The following is a 26,539-nucleotide window of genomic DNA, read 5'->3' on the forward strand; positions in this document are numbered from 1 at the left end:
ATGAGCTGCCTCAGTACGATGACGTCCCTCGTGTAAGCGCCAATGTAGATGGGGCAGTGTCAAATTTACCCCGCTGTTCTGACGCCTGGATGTGCCTTTGTGCGTTGAGAGACTGGCACTCATGTCAGTGATTAGTGGTGGGCAAGTGTGGGCGGGGGCTCCACCAGTGAGCTTGGTGAGCCAGGATCATTGAGGGAAGCAGCCACCGTGTTGTGATGGCGGAGGTGGCAGGAGCGAACCTCCCCTCGCTAGCCACTCTTCACCGCCGTCACTGTAGCCCAGCGCCCTTCCACCAGGCCCTCCTTACTCTCGCCATGGCCGTAGGCATAAGGCGAACTCTAGTGAGCCAGTACCACAACCGCCACAGACTGCCTGTCCCTCCGTGTCACTCAACGAGCCCAGCCCCAGTCACCACCCCTAGCAGGGCCCTCACCCCGAGCCTCGTATGTCCGGCGGTGTGCAGGGAGGCCAACACCACCCCCATGTGAGCCACAGGTACGTCCTCCCGCAGGTGACACCTCCTCCAGACCGGCCACACCCTCCCCTCACTCACTACCCCTCCCCTCCCCCGTGAACCTCACTCCAAACTCACCAACACGAAAATTCACTACGTCACAAAACAACAGCTTGTTACAAAACATTACATCGTCACGGTAATGTAACGACAAGACTGTAACAAAGCATTTTACATCAAGTAACATCACAGCAGACCGCATGACAACGCGAAACAACCTTAACATGTCTGAACACAGCATTACATTGTTGTTATGCGTCACAAAAAACATTTAGAACATTTTACATAACTGTAACAACATAACACATCACAGCATGTAAATATTGTCTAAAAAGATTAATTTCTGAGGCTAACATTACTAAACACATTAACATACTATAAGGCGGCGGCATGATTAAGCAAAATATGTCAACACGGCGACATGTTGAATGTAAGCAATATGTTGCAACTGATTTGTCACACTTTCCCAGCTCTGCAACATAACGCGTCCACAGGGATTTCACGGCATAAGTGGCACTACGTTATTTAAGGGACACTTAAAAACCATTGCCATTAACAACTTTTTTATGGTAAAGGAATATTCAACACATGTCGACTACAGCACATTCATTATGATCAAGTGCAACACGCCAGTTAAAACACTGCAACTTAGAACTTCAAAATAATTTAACTTGACAACACAAGAATTTGTTGATCCTTCTATAACTTGGAAAACTGAAACAAAAACAATTGCAATAAGTGTTGTAGCAAACACTATAGGAAAGCTCTGCAACTTTGATTAAACAAAGATATGACACTTCGTCTTAACTTGCAACACAACATTGGAATACCTTAACAAAATGAAGTTTTAAAATAAGCATGACCCATCAGGTCAAAAGGACACAACATAGCTGTATCATTTAAAAGCATCACAACAGAAACGGTACAGCACAGTACAGTAAAAGCAAAATTTCTCAGCGTTAGAACACATCACATAAAAAAGCAGCTTAGGAGTTCATATACTAATATAATTACTTTAACAACAACCACATAACAGAACAGAGTTTTACCAAACCACCGTGTCATGAAATCAACTGTCACCATCAACTACACTGAACTCTAGAACCTTTTGCAATACCGAGTATGGTAACCCAGCGTCTTTCACGAGTTTTGAAATATATCGCTTATGTACATGTTTAAAGACAGCAGTTCAATAAAATAAAAGAATATGTCACAGTACAGCAATATATCAGCAACGGTACGAGAGAGCGTGTTGTAGCAACATGCCACAACAAAGCATCGTCACAAGACAGCAACGTGTTACGTGTCTAAGCGCAAGGAACCTTCCACCTCACACGCTGCGGAGAGTTACATAGCTCATTACAACAGAGCAACATCACATAGAACAGCAGGAGCATTTTTGGTCAGGGTAACACAAGAATAAATAATCACAAGCTTTCTATGGTACCACAGCAATGTCACAAAAGGAAAAAGGACATATAACAAGTTTCAATGTAAAGCATCTTTTGTACACATTAGTGCATCATAAAACGGTAACCTGTCGTAATGTAATACATCACAGCTTAGCAGCATGTCCCCGTATAGTAAGTGTTACACCATAACATCAATATACAACAGTGAGCAACCTGTTGTAACAAACTAAGCATATCATAGAAGCCATTCCTCTGAATTCGACTGTGCTTGAACACAGGACAGTAACACATCAGAACATAATAGACGTCACACCATAATATACCTCAACAAAGCATCGTTCTAAGTTATCAAGGCATTTGTGTAAAGTTACATCTAAAAGTACACATTGAAGTATAACAGCGTCATAGTCGAGCTCAAAACCTCAAGTTCTCAACACAGCTATTCTACACCCCTCCTCTCTTCTTTATTTAAATGCTTTGACCCTTCCTGACTTTCACAGTTCCCCTTTTCATAATTTCGCTAATGTCTGGCTTTGGCAGCAGTTAATCACTAAACCTTTTACTAGTGTTACTGGTATCGCCATTTATTATTACCTCGCCATATTCAACACAGCAACACACCATGACAAAGGAACATGAACACACCACATATCAAAATCTGCATGTAGCAGCTTGTCACAACGTAGAAACATCGAAGAACCCAACTTTAAGTAATTGTAATGCCAACAGCATGATTTACCACGGCAATGTACATATGGTAGCAGCATGCATCAAAACAAGAAAGAAAACCACTTCAAATTTAAGACAACGTTTTTGCAAGTTCCACGTCAAAACACTATTTCCACTCATCATGGGTACGTAGTGAAATTCCCGTACCTCGATTCTGAAGGAAAGCCGATACTAGTCGGCCTAAGGTGAAGCTGTATATTGCACCTTTATGTACGCAATGCGAGTTCGTGGTCCATATGATTTGGTAGGTAGGTATCCACCACATCCCCTTTGATGTGATGCACTCTGGTACTCTTCCAAGCACTTGTTTTTAAATTCTCAATCGAACAATTCACAATGTTTGTGATAGCTAAGGGTAATGTGTTGAATTATTTTACACCCAGATGATTCCAATGAGTAATTACACTTACACTTACGAGTCATTATTGCTGTATCAATTGGGAACTTATTTCGTGCAGATAGGGAACTGCAAGTCTCGGGATTTTCCAAATAAACTTAAGATCAGAACTGAGATGGCGTCAGAAGTTTAACTTTGATTTACGATGTGACAACTAGCAAGATCTAGTCTAAATCCGCTTTTAATTTACTATTTTGATAGGACACCGTGGTCACATTTATGAAATGCTTATGCAAAGCAGGGTGCGTATATCTTATCAACTTCGTTTTGTTTGGAAGTAATCAACACGTTAGTATGTCTACAAATGAACAAAACAACCCGATCTGACTGAAATAAAAGCATGTGGCACAGATGCTCTACGTCACAACAGCAACACATAAAACACTACCTCACAGTACGCTACAACTTGTTTCGTAATGTCATTTTCGGTATTAAAGATACATGACCATGATATATATGGATCAAAGTCATGATGTTACCTATTTATTCGAACATGGCACTATTTTCTTGAGCACGACGATACCACACTTTGGGTATGAAGAACCGACCTCTACCGTTAAGGGTCGGATTAAAGGCCATGCCATCATATTCAGGGTCTTATTGTCGTGCTCAAGGGATTAACAGATGTTTGCAACCTTCATCATATTGTTTTGCGAACGGTGGAGACTGGAGTAGAGCTGTTATGGCTTCAGATGAAGAGGCTGCCGTTGTTTACATTATTGTCACGCAAGGGAAAGGCTTGCTTCTTGTCTGACTTGTTTCCTTGGGAGCTGTCATGGGTTTATCTCGACTCCCTTTGCTCAGTCAGTGTCTTTAATATAGGGACTACAACGTTTAAGATCTTTGGGTACAGCAACTTGACCTTAAGCTGACTACAGACTCCAGTCAAAAGTCACGCCAATGTACTCAAAGGTTGGGCAGTCGTGCTAAAGTTATTAAGTAGCATAATGTTCCAGGGTCTCTGTCTGTCAGAATACTTTTGGTACCAGGCTTTTTTTTTTACCACCGTAACCGTTTCACGTAAGTCTACCATAGCTCGCCAGAAATTCCATGATCACTGTGGTTTCTGAACTTGGTGGTTTTAATCCTTTGCATTCGTATTGTTTACATGTATATAGACTTAGAATTTAAGATACCGATACTGTTCTTCTGATAACCTTGTCATTCACCATCATGCCGTGTTTTCTACCTTTCCCATCTATGCATTATTCAAGAGTTGAGGGAAATTTCCCATACTTGAAATGTTTCTTATGTTTCCATGACAGACCATTTAAAACTCTAAGAGATGATACAAGGAAAAAAAATAAGCGAATGTAAAAGCTAAGCTATACTGGACTCTAGGACTGTATGTGTGGGCCGTATTCATACCATCGCCTACATTATAAAAACGATTTGTATTTCAAAACTTCCTCTACCAGGGATGGTATAACTGGAAGTGGCTGAACAGTCTATGTTGTGACCTCTGTATGCACAAATCATCATCGGGAAACATATGGTGAGGGACGTATGAGCAAAAGAAACTGTTTCGTGATGGTCGGAAAAATGAGGGTATAGAGCTGGCAAATGTTAAAATGAATGAAGAGGCATGGCAAGTGTAGTAAGGGAAAGAAGGACGATGGTGGACAATTAATGATTCGCTGTCACCCCCACCCCCCCTTTTTTACGTCATTTTCCGTTTAGGATTGTTAGGAAGGACACAAGGATGAATGTCACTTCTGTATTGGTATCGACATATTCATGTGGGTGGCAGGTGAACATACGTGAAGCAAACTGCGGTTCTCCTGATGTATTCATGGCGAAGGAACCTGGTTCGATTATCGAGCTTTGAACCTTTAGTTTTATTTAACTACCATTCTGATACTCGACGGGCACCAACATAACCAACATTTATGAGCTGCCCTTCATGACAATGATTTCCAGTAGTTAATACTGCGCTTTGAGACGAGTGCTGGCAGTACCAGCTCAAGGACAGCTATGGACATGTATTATACACCTACAGTACTTAGTTTCCTCTTTTTCTTTACGACTATTCTGTTTTACACGAGTTTAGTCAATGAAAATATGAAAAGTGATCGATGTATATATATATATATATATATATATATATATATATATATATATATATATATATATATTAGTTTAAATTGATTACGTATGTAGCATTCTCAATAAATACCTACCGGGCGAAATTAGTACATATTATCATTAGACTGCTGATATGTAATGCACTAACCATATCAGTTGCATCGGATGTACCAGTGCTAAAATGTTTTTTTTTTATTCCTTACATCCCATGTGTACGTTGTGTCATGAAAGCCGAGGTAACAAACTTCCTTGAACGAACAGATTTTTATTCGGTAAGTTTGGCTAGGGTGCGAGATCTGTAGATGGGGGACCCTCTATATCTGGTGAAAATATTTAAAATGAAATGTACCGTTCATATGACGAATTTACGCTCTCTCGTTTCTTCGTAATCAAGTGTGGAAGTTGGCATTTCGTCCCGTTTCTAAAGGTGTATGCGGGCAATTACATCACGTTTATGACTAGGAGTAAGTGGACAATGTAATCACGTTTCATGAACAGCATCGTCACGTTTAATGACTGAACGGTGTGAAAAAGGACAATTCTGTCATGTTTCAGGGTAGTTTAGTCACGTTTCATATGATGTATATAGATTTCGTATGCTTAATGAAGGAAGCATGTAAATATGGACAGTTTCATCATACATGGCTCGAGGGTATGAAAATTAGGGTAAGTCCAAAGTCAGTAACTGATTATAAAATTTCATGATCAAGATGGACTGATTACTTTTTACGCCTTGTGATATTTGAGTTAAGGGTGCTTGATTTTACAGAACATTTACAATTTCGATGTTAAAAGACTAACACGGAAACCAAGCCAAAGCGGCTTTGAGGTCGATACTTCAACAGCAGAGTCGCTGAAAGTTGGAATATAAAAGTCTGCTTGATACTTTCTCCTGGTTCCACAGTTTTATGGTAAATAAGGTTAGGCTCATCGTCTGTGCAATTAAATGATAGATAAAGGTACGTTAGTTTTTTATGTTTTCGTCCTTCACGCTTTCCCTGTGCTTCATCATGTCCACTTTGGTCTCATCATCTATCCTATAATTAAATTCTATAAAGTAAAAATGTTCACATTCGATAATGTTCCAATTTAGGGGTTCTACAAAATAAAAATATGGATCTAGATGAAAAACATATCAGTGGAATGTTGCTTAGTAATTGTGATATAGACCAGGGGAGCATGATGCAAGGGCTATAACGATAAGGTTAAATGTAAGGTAAAACACGAAAATCAACAGAACTCAATAAAGACAACGCATTTTTTTTTTAATATCTAGGAAAAATTATACCAAAAACATTGCTTTCCACTTCCTTGTAAATATTGGTTCCATGCAGTTGTGGTAAGTAAATACACTCAATGGGGGAAAAAAAAAATGAAGGGTTAGAAACACTTCTGGATGTCAACAAAATGTCTAATTTCTCCTGTCATCCTAAATTTACGGTAATTTCCATCTTAACCCCAGCAAAAAAAAAAAAAAAATCCCCACTAGGTATGTTCACTTTCTACAGTTTCATGTACCCAGTATGGCAAGTAAGGAGGTAATAATATCTTGGACATTAACACGAACTGTGCTGAGCAAAAATCTAGGCCTCCAAGGTGGTGTTGAGTGGTGCCCGTAAATTGAAACTTTTTAGTGATGCCCCTAAACTGGAACTTTATATAGTTATTTCGTTGGTGCCCCTATACTGGAATTTTTTTTTTCGAAAAAAAAAATAAAATAAAGTTCCGACCCTAACGAGTTACCAGCTTCAGAACTAGGAGGGACTCTGAAGAACATGGAAAATGTGTGGATGATCATAACAAATGTCGGTAAATATTTCCAGTTAAACCTGACCTGTTCTACTGTAGGCTTGGTTGGGGTTAGTGTAAATTGAAGAAATGTCTCTTACCTTATCTAGGTGGTTAGAGCTTACCTTATATAGTTGGTTAGAGCTTACCTTATATAGGTAGGTAGATGGAGGGAGGGAGGGGCGGAGCAGACATTGGCCTCGTAGAGCGATGTGACTCGGCTCCTGTCAGGTTATGACGACCAAATCGAATGTTGTGATACAAGCACGTCTTTCACTTGCGGGACACTTCCTTGAAAGTTGCAGAAGTTCGAGTCGCACTTATGACCGTACAATATCACACACATATGAAGCGATGTTGGGCGATATTTAAAGTAATTCCCGAGTCACTTCAGTAGAGGCTCCAGTGTCACGTTTGTCACGGAACAAATATAGTGACGTATGCGCAAAGACTAGAATTCGAAAATCCAAAAAATGTGTTCTACGCTTATTTTTTTTTTTAATTAGATATGGTCCAGAACTGACGCAGAGTTTTTAAATACTTTCTAACACTTATGACAAAATAATTTTAAATAAAACGTTTACAAGAAACCAAGGAATAAGGGGAACATAGGAGAAACAAACCAAGAAACTGGAAAGAGATATCTGGTAACTTGAATCGACTTCGTTTTCAGTGAAAATTAAATATTTCTCTCTTCACCAAATTTGCTGTTTCTGGTTATAAGGTTGGTGAATGTTTGTGCAACCTCAAGGAGAGAGGATTTCCAGCCGTCGTGTCGAGTTAAAGATTGGTTAAGTACGCTGCTTTGCGACAGTACCTAGCTCTCTAGGGGAGGAAGTTACCTTTTACTTCGTCAGCAACTTTTCATTTTTTTTTGTTTATTCGATCTAACATTTTGTTTTGCATTTCGTTCTGACTATTTAGTGTCCTGGCAAGCTTTGTTTTGAAATGACCTTACAGTTGGATTCATATATGTAAGGAGTATCCGACGCAATCACTGACCGAATGGACTTTTGTATGGATACGTTTGCACACGACTTGCTATGCGTTCCACACGTTAGGTTGGGTTATCTAAATTTATCTAAGTTTTAGTTGTGATACTGAGTATATCGCCACCCCGTGACATTCTATGTATACACACATTACAGAGCAACGGCATGTATGATCAGGAAACCAGGAAAAGTTTTAGGAGAGGACCTTGGGAAATGCTTGTTTACGCATTGAAGAATCCTGGTCTTCAAAGGCCAGAGAGGAGGCTGGTGAAACTCGCTGGCTCCAGGATATTCTCATCACTCACCATAAACTCAGTTCACACCATTTTACTACGCTGTCCGTTATAATGTGTTGAGTCGGCCTCAACCTGTTTTTCTTAATATGTAGTGAATTCATGTTTACTATGATGTGCTTTTTCTGTTACTGCACTCTTAAAATGTCGCCACACCTGACAAGTCGCACATTAGGTGGTGAAAATTTCAAACCAACTGATCATCGTATTTAGTTTAAGCGAGGATCATGCTTCGTAAGGATGTCTTAACAGTATTTTATTGAATCAATAGACAAGAGGTGGGAGGTGGCACAGTATGTGTGTGCGGGTTGTTGAGGACACTACGTTACTGTTGAGCCTCAGCAATAAAACATATATAACTTAGAGGTCACGCTGTGGTCGGGCACTTGGGAGGTACGTAGGCATTTCTCCATAACCATAGCATCTATTTTACGTCGCTAATGTTCCTTCTCGTAACATTTATTCACTATCTCGTAATGTAATTTATTTATTATTGGCAGTGCTGAATTCCTTCCGCATTGTTGGCAACGCTGGACCGTGGGAATGGTGAGATGGGAAGGGCCTGGGAATAGACCATGGGATTGGTTTGTTGTAAGGGATGGGTTTAGACACCTTGTGACTCGTGTAACAGTAGGGGCTGGGCAGGACTGAGGAAATGGTGTGATAGGTGGGGTTGGGCTGGGCCATGGGACTAGTGTTCTAGAAAGGGTTAGGCTGGACCGTGGGATTTGTGTCATAAGGGTCGGACTGTCTCAGTGGATTAGTGTGATAGAAGGGGTTGTGCTGGACCGTGACACTGTTAGGATGAGGGTTGAGCTGGACCATGGGGCTGAAGTGTTAGGAAGGGTCTAACTTGTCAGTGTGATGACTGTGTATGTTGCCTTTTTAGCGTGACTTATTTGTTAACCTCATGAGCACGATGAACCAACGGTACAACCAAGGTGGGTTAGGTTCTTCGACCAAGCTATCATACTCAAGGGTAGTGCCATCTTGCTCAGGGGGTTAGCATCTAATTGAGCTATTTTCTTGAGTTACTAAATTGTGGGAGACGACCTGCCCTTGGAGTTATTGTCTTGTTTTACTTGTTTTCGTCCATGTGTTGTCACCAATCTCATGTTTTCAGTCAAGTGTTGTAAGGTTAAAACCGTCATGCTCGTTGTGTCTTTGTCTCCAGCTGGTGTAAAAGGTCTCTCGACGCGCATCCATCTACTCTAATCAGCCTAAATGTTTGAACATGCGTAAACTTCAAACCATTGTTGTACATGCTTGTGTGGCTGGTGGTAGGGGAAGTGATAGATGCGACCAGATCACGATCAGGTGGGGGATCTCCTTGCGTGAAGTGGCTTAGTAGGAGTATTAGTGCTATTGATAGAGAATGGTGTGTTTAGTAAAATGTTATTAGGAGAGAGTTATATGTGTGGTAACGCTGGAAGAAGCATAAGGGATGAATGAAGGAAAAGCCACGGTAAAATTAAGAGAATCTGGTATAAGTGTGACTGTTAGAAAGGCTGATATGAGTGTGAGTATTGATTGGCTGGTATGTGGTAATTTTTGGAGACGTGGTAGTTTTGGGAGTTTATTATCTGTGCCAGTGTTCGTAGACTAGAATTAGTCATAGTAGTGGTAGTGTTAGATGGAGATTAGTATGTGAAGTAGTATTAATTCTGGAATGTGTGGTAATTTTGAGTTGTATATGTATGGTATTTTTACGAGACATATAGTTGTGGAAGTAATAACAGACCGATGTATACGTGATAATTTTTGGAGACATATGAGTATTAGGAAACAGGATTAAGTCTCATATTAGCAGGAGAGGCTGGTTTGAGTGTGGTAGTAATGTAACAGGAAAGACTGGGATAAATTTGACAATAGGAGACGTATAAATATGGTAGTATTAAGAGACGTATGATAATAGGAGACGCACAGGTATGGTAATATTACATGGTATAAATGTAGTATTGAGAGAGACTGGTATAAATATGGTAGTATTCGGATAGGCTGGTATAAGTGTGGTAGTATTAGGAGGATGGGGAGGTGGGGTGAGTGAGGGAGGGTAGCGGCGCCAGACAGGAGGCGGTGCTCGCCTGGTGTGACTCACCCACCGCCGTACTGTGTGTGTGTGTGTGTGTGTATGTATGTGGTGGGGGGAGAGCACCCCGCCCGCGCCTTCCTCCCGCATTGTTTCCCGCCCAGTGGGTCGCCGTTGGTCTCACCCCGTGTGGGCGACCTACACACGGTGTCTGTCTGTCCGCCCACAGCACATATGAGAGACAGCAACGACAGCTTTTCGCGGTGTTTGGTGTGTGGAGAGGGAGCACGACGCCAGGCCCTCCCTATAGTTGCTATAGGAACCCCCTGCCACCACCCGTGACTCACGCGGCCCCCGACCTTGATGCTACCGACCCTGCTGACGGGGGTAACACGTTGTCTGGTCCCAACATGCTAACCGGGAAGGTAGAACTATGGTGTCGGGGAGGACATGCTTGACCGGGAAAGGTGGGGATAACGTGCTTACGTGAGATGGGTCAGGGTCGATGTCGTGAAGGGGGATGTCGCCTTATCAGGACGCATTTTTTTTTTTTTTAAACCGTAACAAAATATTAAAACTTTTTATATATAAAAATATTCTTCGCGATCGAGCGTCGTTTACACGTACAAGTCACATATCCGTCATTTTCGGCTCCAAACGGCCATTTGAAAATAATATAGATAAAGAAAACCCGCATTATTGGGGCACATGGTTGGTGTTGACCACCTTCTTCCATTGGAAAGCTTGCCGCTGCCTTTAAAAGCTTTGAGGTGCCCAAAACACCTTAATGTGGATGTTCATACGAGTACGCTAATTAGCCAAGGTTCTTTTAACAATAAAATGATAATAATTGAAGTTTGTAGGGTTTAAACGAATGCATTAGCAAGTTTTAGCCCGTTTTGAAAACCGATGCTGTTGACACAGGAAAAAAAAGTACTGCTCACTGTGAAACAAATTGAAAAAAAAAAAAATGCCTGGAAGTTGCCTTCTGGCTGGGCCACCGACAAGCGTGTACCGTCGTAGGCCTACAATAAGTTTTTCCATAAGAAAAAAACAATCGTTGCATTTCAAGTCAAAGATGATGATCTCTTCCCAAACAGGTGTTCTATCCTCAAATGTTTAATATATACAAGGATAAAACTGCCGAGTGGTGGTTGGTAATGCAGAGATCCCCCATCCCCCCAAAAATAAATCTTCCACCAGGTTTCTGTCTGGTCTCTCACAACCTCCTGAGCTCTATACCAAGTTTCTTCAACCGAGTTTTCTCTACGTTTGGATATGTTTGGACTGACTAACCTAAGGTTGAGCAATGAAACCAACTAAAGATTAAAGATACCCATGCGCCGCTGTAGCATATGCATCTGTGGAACAGAAAATTACCAGTAGCTGAGTTTAATTACATGGTTTCCGTCTTTAGTTGAACTTTTGTGTTATGTATCGTATTATATCCCAAGTTACCATGTAACATATACCATATTTCTGATCCCTTAGAACTGACGGTTAATTTATTAAAGGAAATCCATTTTTGCTTAATTATTGATGCAACAGCAATATGCACCAGAGTTCTGTTTCTGTTATTACATAACACGCATAGGATATATGTAAGCACTGTAAATAGTATGAAACGGCATGTTGTTTCTGGTGGTACAAAGTTCGAGATGAAGCTTATTGTATAGCATTTAAATGACATTTAGAACAAATGCAATCTTTTTTCGAGTCCAGGTAGGCAAACGGTAGGGCCCATTAGTGTCAACTCTTAACGTAGTCAGGGAGTGTATTGACGGGGTAGAGTGGACGATTGGGCCAGCATGGACTGGCGGGGGACAAGTAATTATCGAGTGAGCTCAAAGATGAAGGGATCTATGTTTACGTGTCCAGCGTGGTCCGGAAGGGGGGGGGGGGGGCAACGTTCTCGGGGGGATTGGGGCATGGCTCGACTGTTGGTGTTAGCATCCTGACATGAGTGTTCCACTATGACGGGGCGAGAATGCTGATGGGGGGGGGGGGTTGTCATTTTTTTGAGTCAGCATGATAATAGGGTGGGGCTAGGTCATTTTGTCGGTGCCAGTGTGTGTGTGTGGGGGGGGGGGGGGAGTCACGTTGTCAGGGTCAGCCTCCTGATTGGGGAGGGGGGGGGGAACGTTGTCAGGGACAGCATGCAGAAGGAGGGGTTATGTTGTTAGAGCCAATCTGCTGATGGAGGGGGGGGGGGGTCACATTGTTGGGGCCAGTTACGTATGGGGGGGGGGGGTCCTGTCAAGGCCAGTGTGCTAGTTGGGGATTCTCGTTGTCGGGGCCAATGTGCTAACGAGGGAGTCACGCTGTTGGGATCAGCATACTGATTAGGAGGAGGGAGGGGGGTGTCTTGCTGTTTGAGTCATCGATGAGAGTCATGCAATCGTGGCCTAGCATTCTGTAGGAATGTGTGGGCCAGGGAAAGTCACTGAGCTGTACTCCCTGGAATGCAGACAGGAGGTGTATGTCAGCGTTTGCACAACAGGCATGGAAGACTAAAATACTACAACAAAATCAAAAGATGCTATAAGAGAAAAAACATGAACGTATGGGGCCCAAGACTGATTAGCACATTACCTGCAGCCTTCAGAAACACCGGGATACACTTTGGAGAAATAAAAGAAGGCCCTGCAACAGTACTTACAAAGTGTCCCAGACCAGCTTGACTGTGGTGGTTATGTGGACCTGCATGTAATGGCCTACAACAACTTAGTCCAACTGCTTAGTTGACCAATGAACCAAATAAGAATAGAGAGACAGTTCAAGCTGTTGGGGTAGGAGACCTACAAAAACAATGCCAGGTAAATACCAATCATGGAAATGTGAGAGGGCAGGTCATGGTTTGTATGTCTTAGAGTGTAAGGGATTAGAAGTATATGGGTTTAGAGAAGGTCAGTTTTAAGTGGGCATTATGGTGTATACATCTTTGGGATGTGTAGGGTTAGAAGAGTAGAGAGAAATTTATGAAGTTATAACTGTGAGTTTTGTCTCCACATCACCGACATAGATAATAAAAAAGAAAGGCCCAGAACTGAGGATAGTAAACATACATCAGTGTATGGGATGGCCAGGGTGTACTCACATGTAAAAATCTTTTTTGCCCAGAGAAGGGAGTTCTGCTGTATACTTGTAGGGCCTCATAACTTGACTTTCCCTACTGTCATTCATTTCCACTTCTTCAAACTATCTGCATTCCATTCATCCACAACTGTTTCTATATAATTTCTTCTTCAGATTTTTATATCAGTTTTCTTGATTGCATCTTTCAAAGAAATGTTGACTGTTGATTTAAACTTAATTATAAAACATTTTTGTCAACTCTCCCACTCCTTGTTGGGTATATTACTGTTCTATCCTTCTTGTAACTCATCTCTCTTATTTAATGTATTATTTTTGTTGGGCCTCTCTTAACCTTTTCAATTATATCTTTATGAGACCAAATTTGAGAAATGTAGTTGGTTAGCTATGTAAACCTAGGACCTTTTTTGTGAAGTTCTTGCAGTCCATTTCATTTCTTACATCTTGCATGACTTAAGAAAACATATTCATGTTTGAATCCAGTCCCTCTAGTAGTCATATCATGGACTTATGATAACAGCAGTCTTGAAACTGTTCCCTGAGGTATGCCACTGGTTACCCCTACCCATTTGAGAAAAAGCACCCATGATACTAAAATTTTCAATAAGATTATGTTGTGCTTGCTTGAGAATTCAGCTTTACAAATTTTTCCTTTTGAGGGATGGTTTTAATTTTGTTTTGCCAGTTCAGGAAGATGCAATTCACTATTCATCTCTATCGCAGTGTTCACTATATCAAAGAAGTCTAAATTATTTGCTACATATGACCTCTTTTCCCAAGATCACATGTAGCCTCTCACTTTTGATATTTTTGCTTTTGCAAGTAGTCACATAGTTGCTCTTTGATTATCTTTTCCTCTGCTTTACAGACCACAGTTGCCAAGAGATACTGGTATTTGTTGTCAAATTCGTTTTCCGAATCTTCTTTGAAAGGGGGGGGGGCCCTGTCTGGCACTTTACCGACCTCACAGAGATAATTGTGTGTGGCTAAGAGCAGTTTCCAAATCTCCTTTTGCTCTAAACTCTTTCTTAACACCTTTTCAGAAAACATAACCTCATCGTTATATGATGTCCCCAGGTATAGGTGAAAACAATCAGTATTACTATCTCTGGTATCATCATAATTATTCCTTTATTTTCTTTAAATGATTGCTCTGGTTCACTGGACTTGTTAAAGGATTGTAAATTATCACGACAATTACAGAAATTTTTCTTTTCCTCACTGATGTATTTTTTAATGATGAATCATTCACCAGTATAGCTTGAAACTTTAGGTTGTCCCTTAATAAAATAACCAGTTCCCCTCCTCCTTTGTCTTCTTTATCCTTCAAAGCTGTCATTTAGCCTTCAGGAAAAATTTGATTAGATTTTCTCTAGTAACTTTTATTTCCAAAAAGATGAGGTTGTTTCACTTATTCAGTCTTTAAACTCCTACTCTATTCCCATTTACCTTTCATATACATTCATTACTTTTAGTTGTGCTTGTCTGCTATTTACTAATACCTGAAGTCTTGGAACTAATGGTGAAAGTGATTTTCTAAGTTCTCTTTTGATGTTCCTGATTTTTAGCCCATATGATAGTTTCTCAAGTTTTTCTCTCTCTTTGAGTTGTCTCATATTAGGCAAGCCTCTTTTCTTACCTTAGTACTTTCCAACGATTAAACTCCATTTTGATTATAATCTTTACAGATCATCCCGTTTTATCCTTATATTTTCCTAATAGTTTTTTTTTTTTAAATCCTCAAAACTCTGTTTACCTTGCCTGTTGTATCTAGTTAAATTCTCTCAATTTCTTCCTTTACTACCTTTTCTTCTTTTAATGGGATACTTCCCTCATTCAGTCCAAATATCATCAATGATCATTTTTGTTCCTCTGCTTCATTAAAGCATGCAAGTTTGGTTTTGCCTATCTGGTGGCTTAATCTTGTAATGATTCATCTTCTTTTTTTTCTTTTACTCTGAAATAAACATTTTCACCCCCATTTTTCAGTTTGAATACTATACATTATATGTAACTTACCATGCTCACTCCAACACATTTCCCTATTTAAGTCAGTCTCAGAAAGGATTAATTTCTCTAACAAACTTTAGTAAATTTCAATGTTCCTCTATTTAATGTGTTTAATTAAGTGCTCAGATCTCTCTTCCTGTACAAGTCAGTACCTGTTGTTTCTCTTTCTCATCCTAAAAATTATTTCCTTGTTTCTGTCCTTCATTCTCTTGAACAGTCTTCGTTCTCTGTGCTTTTCCTCTTGGCATTTTCCCTGACTCATCTGTTTTGTTCTTCCAAAAGGAACTCTCCTTACCCTTCTCTGTGAGTAATACATTTGCTAGTGCTATTTGTCTTCCCTTTTCTGTGGCTGTTCTCACCTTCATTTCCTTCAAGCTCTGTGAATTTGGAATAACATTTTTTCTATATTTCTTCATCCTTTAACTTTCTTGTTTTTCATAGTTAATTATTCATTTTCTGTACTTCCTCATCCTTTAACTGTCTTTTTCTTCTTATAAAAAAAAAAGACAGCTTCTCTACCCTTGAGGTTTCAACTTTAACATTTTAAAATTTTTCTCTTCTTCTGGCTCATCTAATACCATCTCTATTTATTTTAGCCTAGTTAGGGAAGTAAGAACAATCTCTCATATTTAAGCCTTAGCATCAAATTGACCATAACTAAAACACTGTCCTCTCACATTATCTTTTAAGAAAGTCACAGCTAAGCTCTCAAGTACCATCAATAATTGAATTTATTCAAGAACATGAATAAATGTCTGGCTATTAGATTGTTGAAGAGTGTCTCCGTTTATGGGTCAGTAGAGTGGTTAGAGTGTTTAGGATAGGCAGAACTTGCATATGGTTGAACCACAACTCTAAGGAATCACTGGGGGTGTGATGTAAGTTTCTTAGTGCAGCCATACATAAGAGTGTGCTATTGCATTTTTCTTATTTTTGTTGCATCAGTGCAGTATTGTGTATTTTAGCACATAATGTCTATGTAAACACCAAAAGTATTTTGCATAAAACTAATTCATTTATGTGGAAAATCCATTTAAATTCTACTCTGGCACAGAAATGTCAAACTCTATCCTCTAATATCCAGAGGGTACCTAAGCACTTAAGCCCAGCATTCTCTTTCATATGAAGGAGGCTTATTTCCTTTGGTAACTTTCTTTCATCATACCAGTTAAACAGCATGATGTTAAAGACACCAAGCTTTAAATATGACTGGATGAAAGTCAGGACCCACAGTGAACTGTAAAGTGGCAAAAATTGGGCTAATAGTGATAGGGTTAATTTCCTAAAACGTGACAACAGCAGTCTGAGTAGTTTTATGCATCTCAAAAACATTTTATTAAAAATTAAGGAACAAATGAAGTGTTAGAACTAAAGTATGTACACAATTGATGCAACATTTTGATTATATGGACCTGTAATATAAAAAGTGTCTGTTTACAATACTAATCTTCAAAACTGTCACAAAACACCATTTTAGTTATGCTGGCTATGGTGTTCACTAAGCTTGAATGAAAACTTATAAATATATTCCATACTTTTACTAGATACAAACTTTTAAAATATATTCCATACTGTTACTAGATAGTTATTACAGTACCATACACTTGTAATCTGGAAGTACTTATACTAATTTAATTTGGAATACTTGCAGGGCGCGAGGATGGGGTGCGTGGCCAGTAAGCCTGACATCAACGACCTACATGCCAACATCTTCCAGGTGGTAAATGTAGATGATCTTGGCCACCGCTTCAGTGCCGCTAAACTGGAGGTGACTGACACCGATTTGGTGCTTCACCAACGCGGCAAGTCCGCTACTCGCTGGCCACTCCGCTGTCTCCGTCGTTATGGCTTTGATGCAGAGCTATTCAGCTTTGAGTCAGGACGACGATGCCCAACAGGTCCAGGTATCTATGCCTTTAAGTGCAGACGGGCAGAGGCACTTTTTAACATGCTGCAGCTCCAAATCCAAAACATCACAGAAGATGCAGCATCTCGAGACATGGTTCCACCACTGGGCTCCAATGGAAGTCGAGACTGGTTCCCAGACAATACCCACAACAGCAGAACTGGAGGGAATGCAGATCTTGAGGATTATTTGGAGCCTGTACAACGATCACGTGGAGTCCCGAACAATGTGGGGCCTGCCCCTATAGGTTTGCCAACTGGTTCGAGTGTTGTTGGAGCTGTAAGCGGAAATGTTGGTGGTGGTGGTGTATCGTATGGTGGGCCAACTGGTGTTGTGGTTGGTGGTGGTGTTCGTGGGCTGGGGACAATTCATCCCCCAGCATCACCCTCTACACCACTTAGCCCACCTCCTTTACCCGCCTATGAAAGTAGTTTTGATGTGACCCGGACTGAAGAGACTCCACCAACTCCAGGTCATGACATGCGAGACCAGCCACCCACACCAACAGATCCTATGAGGCCAGTGTTAGTAAATCTTATAGATAAAACAGTGTCATTTGGTAACTATAGTGGGAGGCAAACTTCTTATACAACTTCTTACCCAGATAGACCTATATCACAGTTAAATTCTACAAAGTCAAAGCGCCCAAAGTCGTATGCGAACATAAATAAGCCTCCTTATGAGGTGAGTTTAAATGATCAAGTGTATGTTAATATCGTCCCAGAACAACATGTATATGTCAACTATGGGAGGGAAAAAGATGTACCTGCAGTGCCTCCTCGACCTTCTCTGACCGCAGGGTCTGCAGGATCAGGTTCCTCTCACTCTGGCACCACCACTACTACCGACACAGACCACCAGCCTTCTTCACAGGTCAACTATATCATCCTTGATTTAGATCCTAATTCTGATTCCTCTCAAGCAGCACCTGTGAGTCCGCTAGGATCTGTAGTATCTGGTACTGAGTCACCTCATCATGTGGCTGAAGGCTATGCCACCATTGACTTTGACAAAACAACAGCTTTATGGGACACAGTAAAATCAGCACCTGCATGGGAGGATGGCTCAAGAAAAACGAGACACAACTCCACTTTTACAAACCCAACAACCCTGACACGACACAACTCTTCTTTGTCAGACTGAGATACTATGAGTTTTAGTGCAGGCTTCCCAGCCAAATCAGTGGTGGAAGAAGCAGAAGTCTGCTATGTTGTTAGTTATGATGGATTTCTATACAGCTAAAATGTGGCTTCATTAGGAAACTGCCACTGCTAATAAATAATACATCTGTGTGATGTGCCAAAAAGCTCTCAGGAGCAGTATTATAGCTGTATATAGGTACTGTGACCAGGAAATGTGTGCACAATTTATCTAATGAACCTTTGAATTAAAGGTAAATAGTTCCCTTCAGTTTAGTGATGATTGGGCAGATAATCATACTTGTGATTTTTTTTATGTAGCAGTCATTATGACTGTTTATTATTATTATCATTTTTGTTTTTTTTAGTGCCCCTTTGGCTGCTGAGGATCTGTGACCCTTTGCAACCAGGCTTCAGTTTAACCCTGCCCCTCTGACCCATCTTCAACTAAACCCCTCTGGTTGCAGATGACTGGTATTTGCCCTTGTCACTTGCCTTCAGGTCGAATCATGCCTCAGTGGATTTTCACAACCCATTTAACTTTTTTGTCCAATCCACTGAGCTATTTAGAAGAGTATGATCCTCACTGACTAGCCATTATGTCAGACCCATCTATTGAAAGAATGTTGGGAACATTTAATCCCTTGTTGCTAAAATATTAGCCTACCTGGCTTTTAACTTGTGATTTCTCATGACCCATACTACATTTACCCCCTTTTGTGGCTGCAAAGGACCTAGTCATCTTGCCTCTAAGTCAGTCTTTGATCCCCCTAAAACATCCTTTTCAGGTTTTTGCCATTTACATCAACCATTTCCCTTACTTATAGATAATGTACTGAGTTCACAAATTTGTATTTACTGAAAATTTTGTATTTTCTTATCCCACCTGTAACTAGAAATAGCCTGGATTTTTTTATGTAAGGTACAATGTATTATTCATTATCCTTTAGAATCATCTTCCAGGAGCACAGATTTGAGTCTTCTTATATGTACAAGGTATCAGAAGTTTTCTTTAGTTTTATTTAAGACTGGGACAAACTCAAAGATGTTACTGTTAGTAGCTATTAAAGTTTTATACCTTTATTACGACATTTGTAAGGAGTGGGTTCCAACTTTTCATGTACTGTAAGAAAATCACTTGACTTCTTTCTAAAAGATTGCACAAATACCACTACAATAATTGAATTCAAAATATAAATAGTTTTGATTCATAGTACTTAGTTCCTAAGAATTTGAGGTACTTGTATTTTGCTTTAAGGGGAAATGAAGTACTCTATGATTTGTCAGTTTCAATAACAGGCCTATCTACTGAAAATAAATATTTATTTGTATTCGACTTCTGCATCTCTCGGTCAGTTGCTGCAAAACTGCACTGACAGTTTAAGTGGTTCTTAATCTCTATGATTTAGAGGCAGAACAGAAGGGTCACTATTTTCTTGTGCAAGAAATCAAAGAATTTTGCCAGTATTGTTAACTTAGAAGCAAGAGTGTCATAATTTGTTAATTAGCTCAGTGCACGAGTGTAACCGAGAGTACTATACCTGTAGTGCAAGAAATGTTTCTAACAGTTCATAGACCTTGCCTTCTTTGTTAATCAATGAATTCTCTTTCCTCCATCCCATAAGGATGTTGGTAAAATGGTGTCTTTCCATTACTTCATTTGTTGAAGAAACTTTGCCTTTCATGTCTGTATGAGTGGGAAATGATATCCAGTCAGTTCAAGCCCATTAATGCAGAAATACAAAATAATGATTTCCTGAGGTGTTAAGTCCTCACTAATGGTTTAATGAGGGTTTCATTGAGTCCAGGGATCATATGATCCAGTCATTATTGGGAACGAAAATGTGACACCATAGTAGGCAGTTGGGAGGGGAGAGGGGTACAATGGACTTAAGGATGCTTTCAAAAAAGTTAAGAGTGTTGGTACTTCTAGTTAGGCATGGTTACTGTCAAGAAGGGATGTTGGCATTTTAATAGGACATGGATACTACTACTCAGTGTGAACACTGCTGGGGTTGCAGCAGCACTACTGGTGGGTCATGGGCACTACTAGTGTGCTGTGGTTTGGCACTGCTAGTGGGGTTAGGCCACTGCAGGTGGGGTGTGGCACTGCTTGCAAGCTACTGGTATTACAAATGTGAAAGAGGCACTACTATTGGGACGTTTATCCAGCTACTGTGTTACAGTGTCTATAATGAGGTATAGGCCCTGCTGGTGTGATGTGGCACTGCTAGCAGGGCAAGAGCAATGCTGATGTGGGATAGCAATGCTAGTGGGGCATTATCACTCTCACTGGATTGCACTCCTGGGGTTGCATTGTCAGCAGGGCATGATAAATCCTAGCATGGTATGGAAATGCCACTAAGGCATGGATAAGCACTGCTGGTGTGACATGGTATTGCTAGCAGGGCATGGGCACTGCTAAGGTGTCTTAGTACTGCTAGCAGAGCATATGCACTGTTAGGAGGACCTGAGCACACTTCCACTATACAGCATTGGAATCTTATTAGTATTAGTGACTAGATAATTTTTAACATCAGTTCTCACAGCTGCAAGACTGTTAAAGATTATTACAAAATGTAAAGTTTTTTATGGAACACTTAGGATAGATTTGCACAATTTGTGTAAAATGCTTTATGTTCCATGCCTGATGTCAGACAGATGACATGCAGATCTCACTGGAAGCTAGAGTGTATGTGATGGAATTTGCCCACTGAGGACCAGCCACCTGGCTGCTTCAGGACAAGCTGTAGTTCCCAGCAAGACGCATTTGTAATATATACCCAAAGACTAACCCAAGATGAAAAAAAGAAAAAAAAAATATTTGCATTGTTTATTTGAAAAGATTTTGACTAGATTATAAAATGTTATTTACAATGGTATTTTCATTTATCCTGCAAAATACAGGTATAGGCAAGTGCTTTCCCCTACTTGTGGAAGAATTACCAGGTTTTATGCTAAACTATCAGGTTGCAATTTTCTAGCCACTGTAGACCAGTATAAGGTACAAGGACAAAAAGTACACCAATGAAGGAATGGAAAAAAGAAGCGAGAAACTTGATTTGGGTTAAGTATAATTCAGGTGTTAAGAGGAATGATTGGGATTGCAATTAATAAGCATACTGTATATGACAATGACAGAAATGGAGACCTTGGTCTCAAGTGCTGAATCACCTTAGTGTGTAAGGTGAAAAAGTAATAAGCATTTTTAAAGTGTGGAAGTTTATGTTCCACTTTCTACACAATGGCCAGAGGTAGATGGCAGAAAAACAAAGGGGAAAGCTAAATGATGTGGAAGTTTTGTGAAACTGACCTAACCCACTGAACCGATGGATTGATTTCAGAGCTTTTAATGACACAGTTAATGTCAAGTCCATTATCTTTTCTACTAAAAAGGACATGTTGCTACAACAAGGCAATCTACTGGTTGACTAAAGTAAAGGGGATTTGTTGAGGTGCTTTCATGTCAAATCCCATTAAATAGCAAATACCCAGTGGCTGATCACATGAGGTCATCATTCTCTTATGTATTTTAACTCAAATAGTATCTCAGCTTCTTGTTACTTCAACAGGTCAAATGTTTAGTACCTCACTCTTCTGAGCTAAACAGAAAAGAACAATACCCAGATATACTAAAACTACTTAATAATTTCTACAGACATTCGTCGTTAAATTCATAATTCACAAAAATTCAAGTAATATTTAAAATGCCTTATCACATACAGCATATACATTCTTAAAATTACATATGATAATGTACTTAACAAATTTACAAAAAACATAACAAGGAATAGGGCATAAGGTAAATTAGTAAGAAATACCATTATATATAAATATATAAAGACTAATACATGTATTTAAAATGCAAAATCTACTCAATGTACACTAAAAGATAAAAATAACATCTTGAAAATCATATGAACAAGGTAGATACTTTTTCTCATTCATTCACCTGAAAAGCAGTCTAGAAACACTTAAAACTCCTAACTGAATATTTCCACTAATCAACATTTACAGCATAAACCAACATTACATACTGAATTATTCATCGGTAAAACAAGATCAGTAAGTACATAATCAAAAAAGAATCTTTACAGTAAATAGTGTATTCTCATGTCAAGTTAAGGCCTTGAATCTTCTACCTGACTTTGTTAAAACTACTGGGAATATGTGTGACCATTTATACATGCTTACAGAGGGGAGGAGTCTGTTTTTTGTACTCTCAAAGTTACCCTTTACCTTTTGCCAAACAATGAAGTGGCAAATCATGAATACAACCTATCAGCCCATGAAAAAATTCTTTTTTGTTTAACACCTAATCTGCTACCATTATCTGGTAACTCTTATAAGACTACTCCCATCATCACATAATTTAAAGCCTCCTCCATTAGTCTATAATCCCAGCTAATGTTTACTTCCACCAATAATCCAAACCTGACACAAGCAGCTTACTGTCACAACTGAAAATAATATCAAGCATTTCACGTCATCCACTAAACATAAAAGAGAGTGCATACTGTATATTGCACATCATCTAGGTATGATGCCAACCGTACGCAATCACTATTATAGTTTTAGAATATATGAAAAAATATATGAGGTATTAGTGTTGAAATTTTTAGAGCAAAGTAAGTTATTTGTTCATTTTTTCATGTTTATAAAGTTGTCAGTAAATAAAAATGTAAACTTAAACAAACAAAAAAACATAAAATTAGTACTTTGAAAAAAAAGTATAGTATGAAATCATGCTTTGAAACAATCATAAATTGTGTTACAAGATTAGGTGTATATAGAATGAAATCATGCTTGGGGAAAACTATGGTTACTGTATATATCCACAGATGAGCATCCATGCTGCCAGAATAGGCCTCTCCATCTACACATCCTCCCACACCAACATAAATGAAGTACACTACTTTCTTCAACATTTTCTTTACAATGAAGACTTTTTTTTTGGAAAAAAAAAATCACATATGGGGATAAACCAGGGAAGAAATACTACTGTTTAAAAGTTAATGGGGGAAACAACAGAAGTTGCCACAGTTGCTGGATGCAGATAATACTGCAATCTTAGTTAAATCAAAATAGCAGCTCGATAAAAGTGTTGGTTGTTTGGATTCCATATACAGCAGCAAGGTTCCTGTGAATCAGCAGAGGCCCACTCAAACAAAAAACTTTAAACAAATTAGACTGGGGATTGGAATGATGGCAACAGGGAATATGCTATGAAAACTCTTGGTAAGAGGACATGGGTAGTTCAGTGACACACTGTCTACCAAGCAGGAGGGCATTTGACTGTGAGTGAAGCACTAATTTTGGCAGTTGGTGGTGAAATTATTGCATGAGAATTCCTTGCAAAATTTCACGGAAAGATCTATGGGTGTGGATAAGTGTTTGGTTTTAAGGTGCTTATGGCTACTGGTTACCTGATATTCCTGTACCATATTTGGGGAAGGGGGATGAAATTGGTAGGTATGCAGAGGGGAAGCTGATGTAGAGTTAAAGTTACTATATTGGCAAATACTTGCACAGTGGTTTTGTTAATTTGGTGTGTGGCTTCAAAGCTGAATTAATCTACACAAAGGAAAGGGAAGAGCTTTTAGTCAGTCAGTTAATTCTTTTAATCAAATCATACCACTGACAGATGTTGGCCAACTTCATATGCTGTCCCTCTGCATTAACTGCTACATTTTAGAGTATGTGCATGCATCGCTGTATTTTAAAATTAAATGACCAATTAGTTTAAAATCATCTAAAAGTAAGGTGTAACTCTGAAAGAACTACAGTGCAACCACACCACACCATATGTGCCAAGGTCTTCCTAACCCTTTTAATATGTCACTTATCATGCCTATCAGTGAAATACTCACTAAAACCTATTAATAAAGCTACTAACATAGTATGAGATTATTCATAGCATTGTTGTTATACTAATACCCTGGTTAGGGCTAACCCTCAGAATGCTGTTTTGTTATGGTGCTCTTGCTTGCATCTTGGAGCTCTAGTTTTACTAGAAAAGAAAAAAAAATCCATAAAAGAAGTCAAAAGTCACAAGGCCGAACACTAACAACATGCCAAAAGCAGCTCACTTTGTATATACTCAATTGGCCAATTAGATTGCTCTACACACAATCTTGTGGGTAGACATTAGCTGTTCAATAGCCTCTCACAGTATTGCCCCTAGTGTTACCAAAGAAACTGATAGATGCACCACCTCTCCGCCCCTTACCACGATATTCCTCATCACCTCCACCACCTCTATCATCACCACACCCCCATCATCACCATTATCCCTATCATCAAAACCTAAATCATAACTTCAGAGATGCAGAGATGAACTAGCTTCAGCCAGAGTAATGCTGTATGTTATCCACTGCCTACTCCCTCCCACCTGTTGTGTCTTACTGACATGCTGCCCCTCTCACTAATTCTACTACAATCATCACTATTCATCAAATGACTGTAATTCATGATAAAATATTATACACTATTTGTTATTCATTAATTAATAATGATATACTGTATACATCTCACAGGTAAAAAATATCAGGAATGCCTCTTAATATGTGCAATGGTATAATGACCCTGTGAGCTGTTTCTCTTAGCACTCCATGTTCCAAAAGTATATCCAAAGCATAGTAAAACTTTTAGATTAGCTAATGTGCATTTGAATCTGACTACTCGAATAATCTGGTTTTCTATGTTATCCTTATATTCTTAAAGTCTTTATAAAATTAATTTTGTAATAGCTATAATTCTTCTGAAAGTAATTTCAGGCACTCATTAAGGTGTTCTTGAATGAAGTTCTCTGTAACTTTTTCCATACAAGATGGGCAGGTAACAACATTGGAAACTTCACGGTATGAATCCAAAAGCCCAGTTTTCTGGTTCTCGTCTGGTGTCTTACTTTGTGACTCAATTTCAACATCATCATCTTCAGAATCAATGCAGTACTTTAGATGTAGTTTCATCTCTGCAACAAGGACAAGACACCCACAGTTCGGACAGTTTTTTGCTTCTAATTGATTCCATTCACTTTCCACCTCACTAGTTTCTTCTGTAGTACATTTCTCATGGCAATTATACTTTCCTGTCTGTCCTTCTTCTTCAAAAGACATATCCATTTCTGTGTCTAGGTCGTCCCCAAAACACTCCTGCAGGTGTTGCTCGTAGGCTGTAGCTGCAACAGAGATACTACAGATGGGACAAACTGTGAAACTTAATTCATCTCTTTTATTTCCTTTCCTGAGAGACTCAGTTAATCTCTTTTCTGATATATCTGATGATGCAGTGCAAGCAACAACATGCCCCGATGATTTATGATCAGGTTTTGGTATGTGAGTTTTTATCTTCTTTGCTTCATGTAATCTATTCATGTACTTCTGAATATTAATGTTGGGAACTGTCGTTCTACTTTTCATATCTAATACTTCAGGTTTGTATGGGACGTGGTGCAGTAATTTCTTAGCTTGCAGATATTTATTCAAGTACTTTCCAAGATTCAAGTTATGTGATGACTTTGGAATGTAATTAGGATTTACTTTACCATCAACAAGAGTGCCTATTTCAGGGCTTTTCCCTCTTTTTGACCTATTTTTTTGACAAACTCGGTAAGCATTCTCTGTTTCTTCTTTTGACAATAATACTGCCTGCTTAATGTTAGAGTACTTGGCTTTTATTTTCTGTAATATTTGAGCTTCATTAAAGCTATCCTTACTGAAACTTGAAAAGGACTGCTTCACACCTTTCCTTAGAAAACTTGCTTCTAAAGACTGCATTCCTTTATCTCTATCTGTTCTAGTTTTACATTTGTCACTATCTTGATATTTATGATTTGGGGAGTCCAATGAAGATGAATCTTTAGGACGGCTTAGCTGTTTTGGTTCCACTTTTGGTTTTAAACCTGCATTTGGGATAGCCCCTGGTCCTTCAATCTTGTGAAAAGTACCCCCACACTCTTGTTTATGCCGAGCCCACCATCTGTCAGTTGGATTAGGTGGTCGTTCAATGGCTCGACGAAGAATACCATAATATGGACGTTTAGTGATACAAGGCCCATCACATCTGTATACATGAATGCGAAATTTGTCAACCTCACGCTGAAAGTTGTGGTATATCTATAGGGAAGAAAGTAATATTCATATAACTATGC

The 26,539-nt window shown here is 39.4% G+C and overlaps 2 protein-coding genes across 5 annotated transcripts in view; one reads left to right on the top strand and one right to left on the bottom strand.

The window, feature by feature from the left end:
• LOC139757230 (uncharacterized) lies at positions 1 to 21,264 on the top strand. The gene is made up of 2 exons (XM_071677456.1): positions 1 to 495; positions 16,994 to 21,264. The coding sequence occupies exon 2, from the start codon at positions 17,003 to 17,005 to the stop codon at positions 18,389 to 18,391; it is 1,389 nt and encodes a 462-aa protein (XP_071533557.1). The 5' UTR covers positions 1 to 495; positions 16,994 to 17,002; the 3' UTR covers positions 18,392 to 21,264.
• The window catches only part of LOC139757229 (uncharacterized), a 15,015-nt gene continuing 9,681 nt past the window's right edge, over positions 21,206 to 26,539 (bottom strand). For all 4 annotated transcript variants that reach the window (XM_071677453.1, XM_071677452.1, XM_071677451.1 and 1 more), the window contains one exon: positions 21,206 to 26,504. In XM_071677453.1, the coding sequence (XP_071533554.1) occupies positions 25,137 to 26,504 (1,368 nt within the window). In that variant the 3' untranslated portion in view covers positions 21,206 to 25,136. The remainder of the gene's footprint in view (positions 26,505 to 26,539) is intronic.

This window comes from Panulirus ornatus, chromosome 25 (genome assembly GCF_036320965.1).
Source record: "Panulirus ornatus isolate Po-2019 chromosome 25, ASM3632096v1, whole genome shotgun sequence".
Taxonomy (NCBI): domain Eukaryota; kingdom Metazoa; phylum Arthropoda; class Malacostraca; order Decapoda; family Palinuridae; genus Panulirus; species Panulirus ornatus.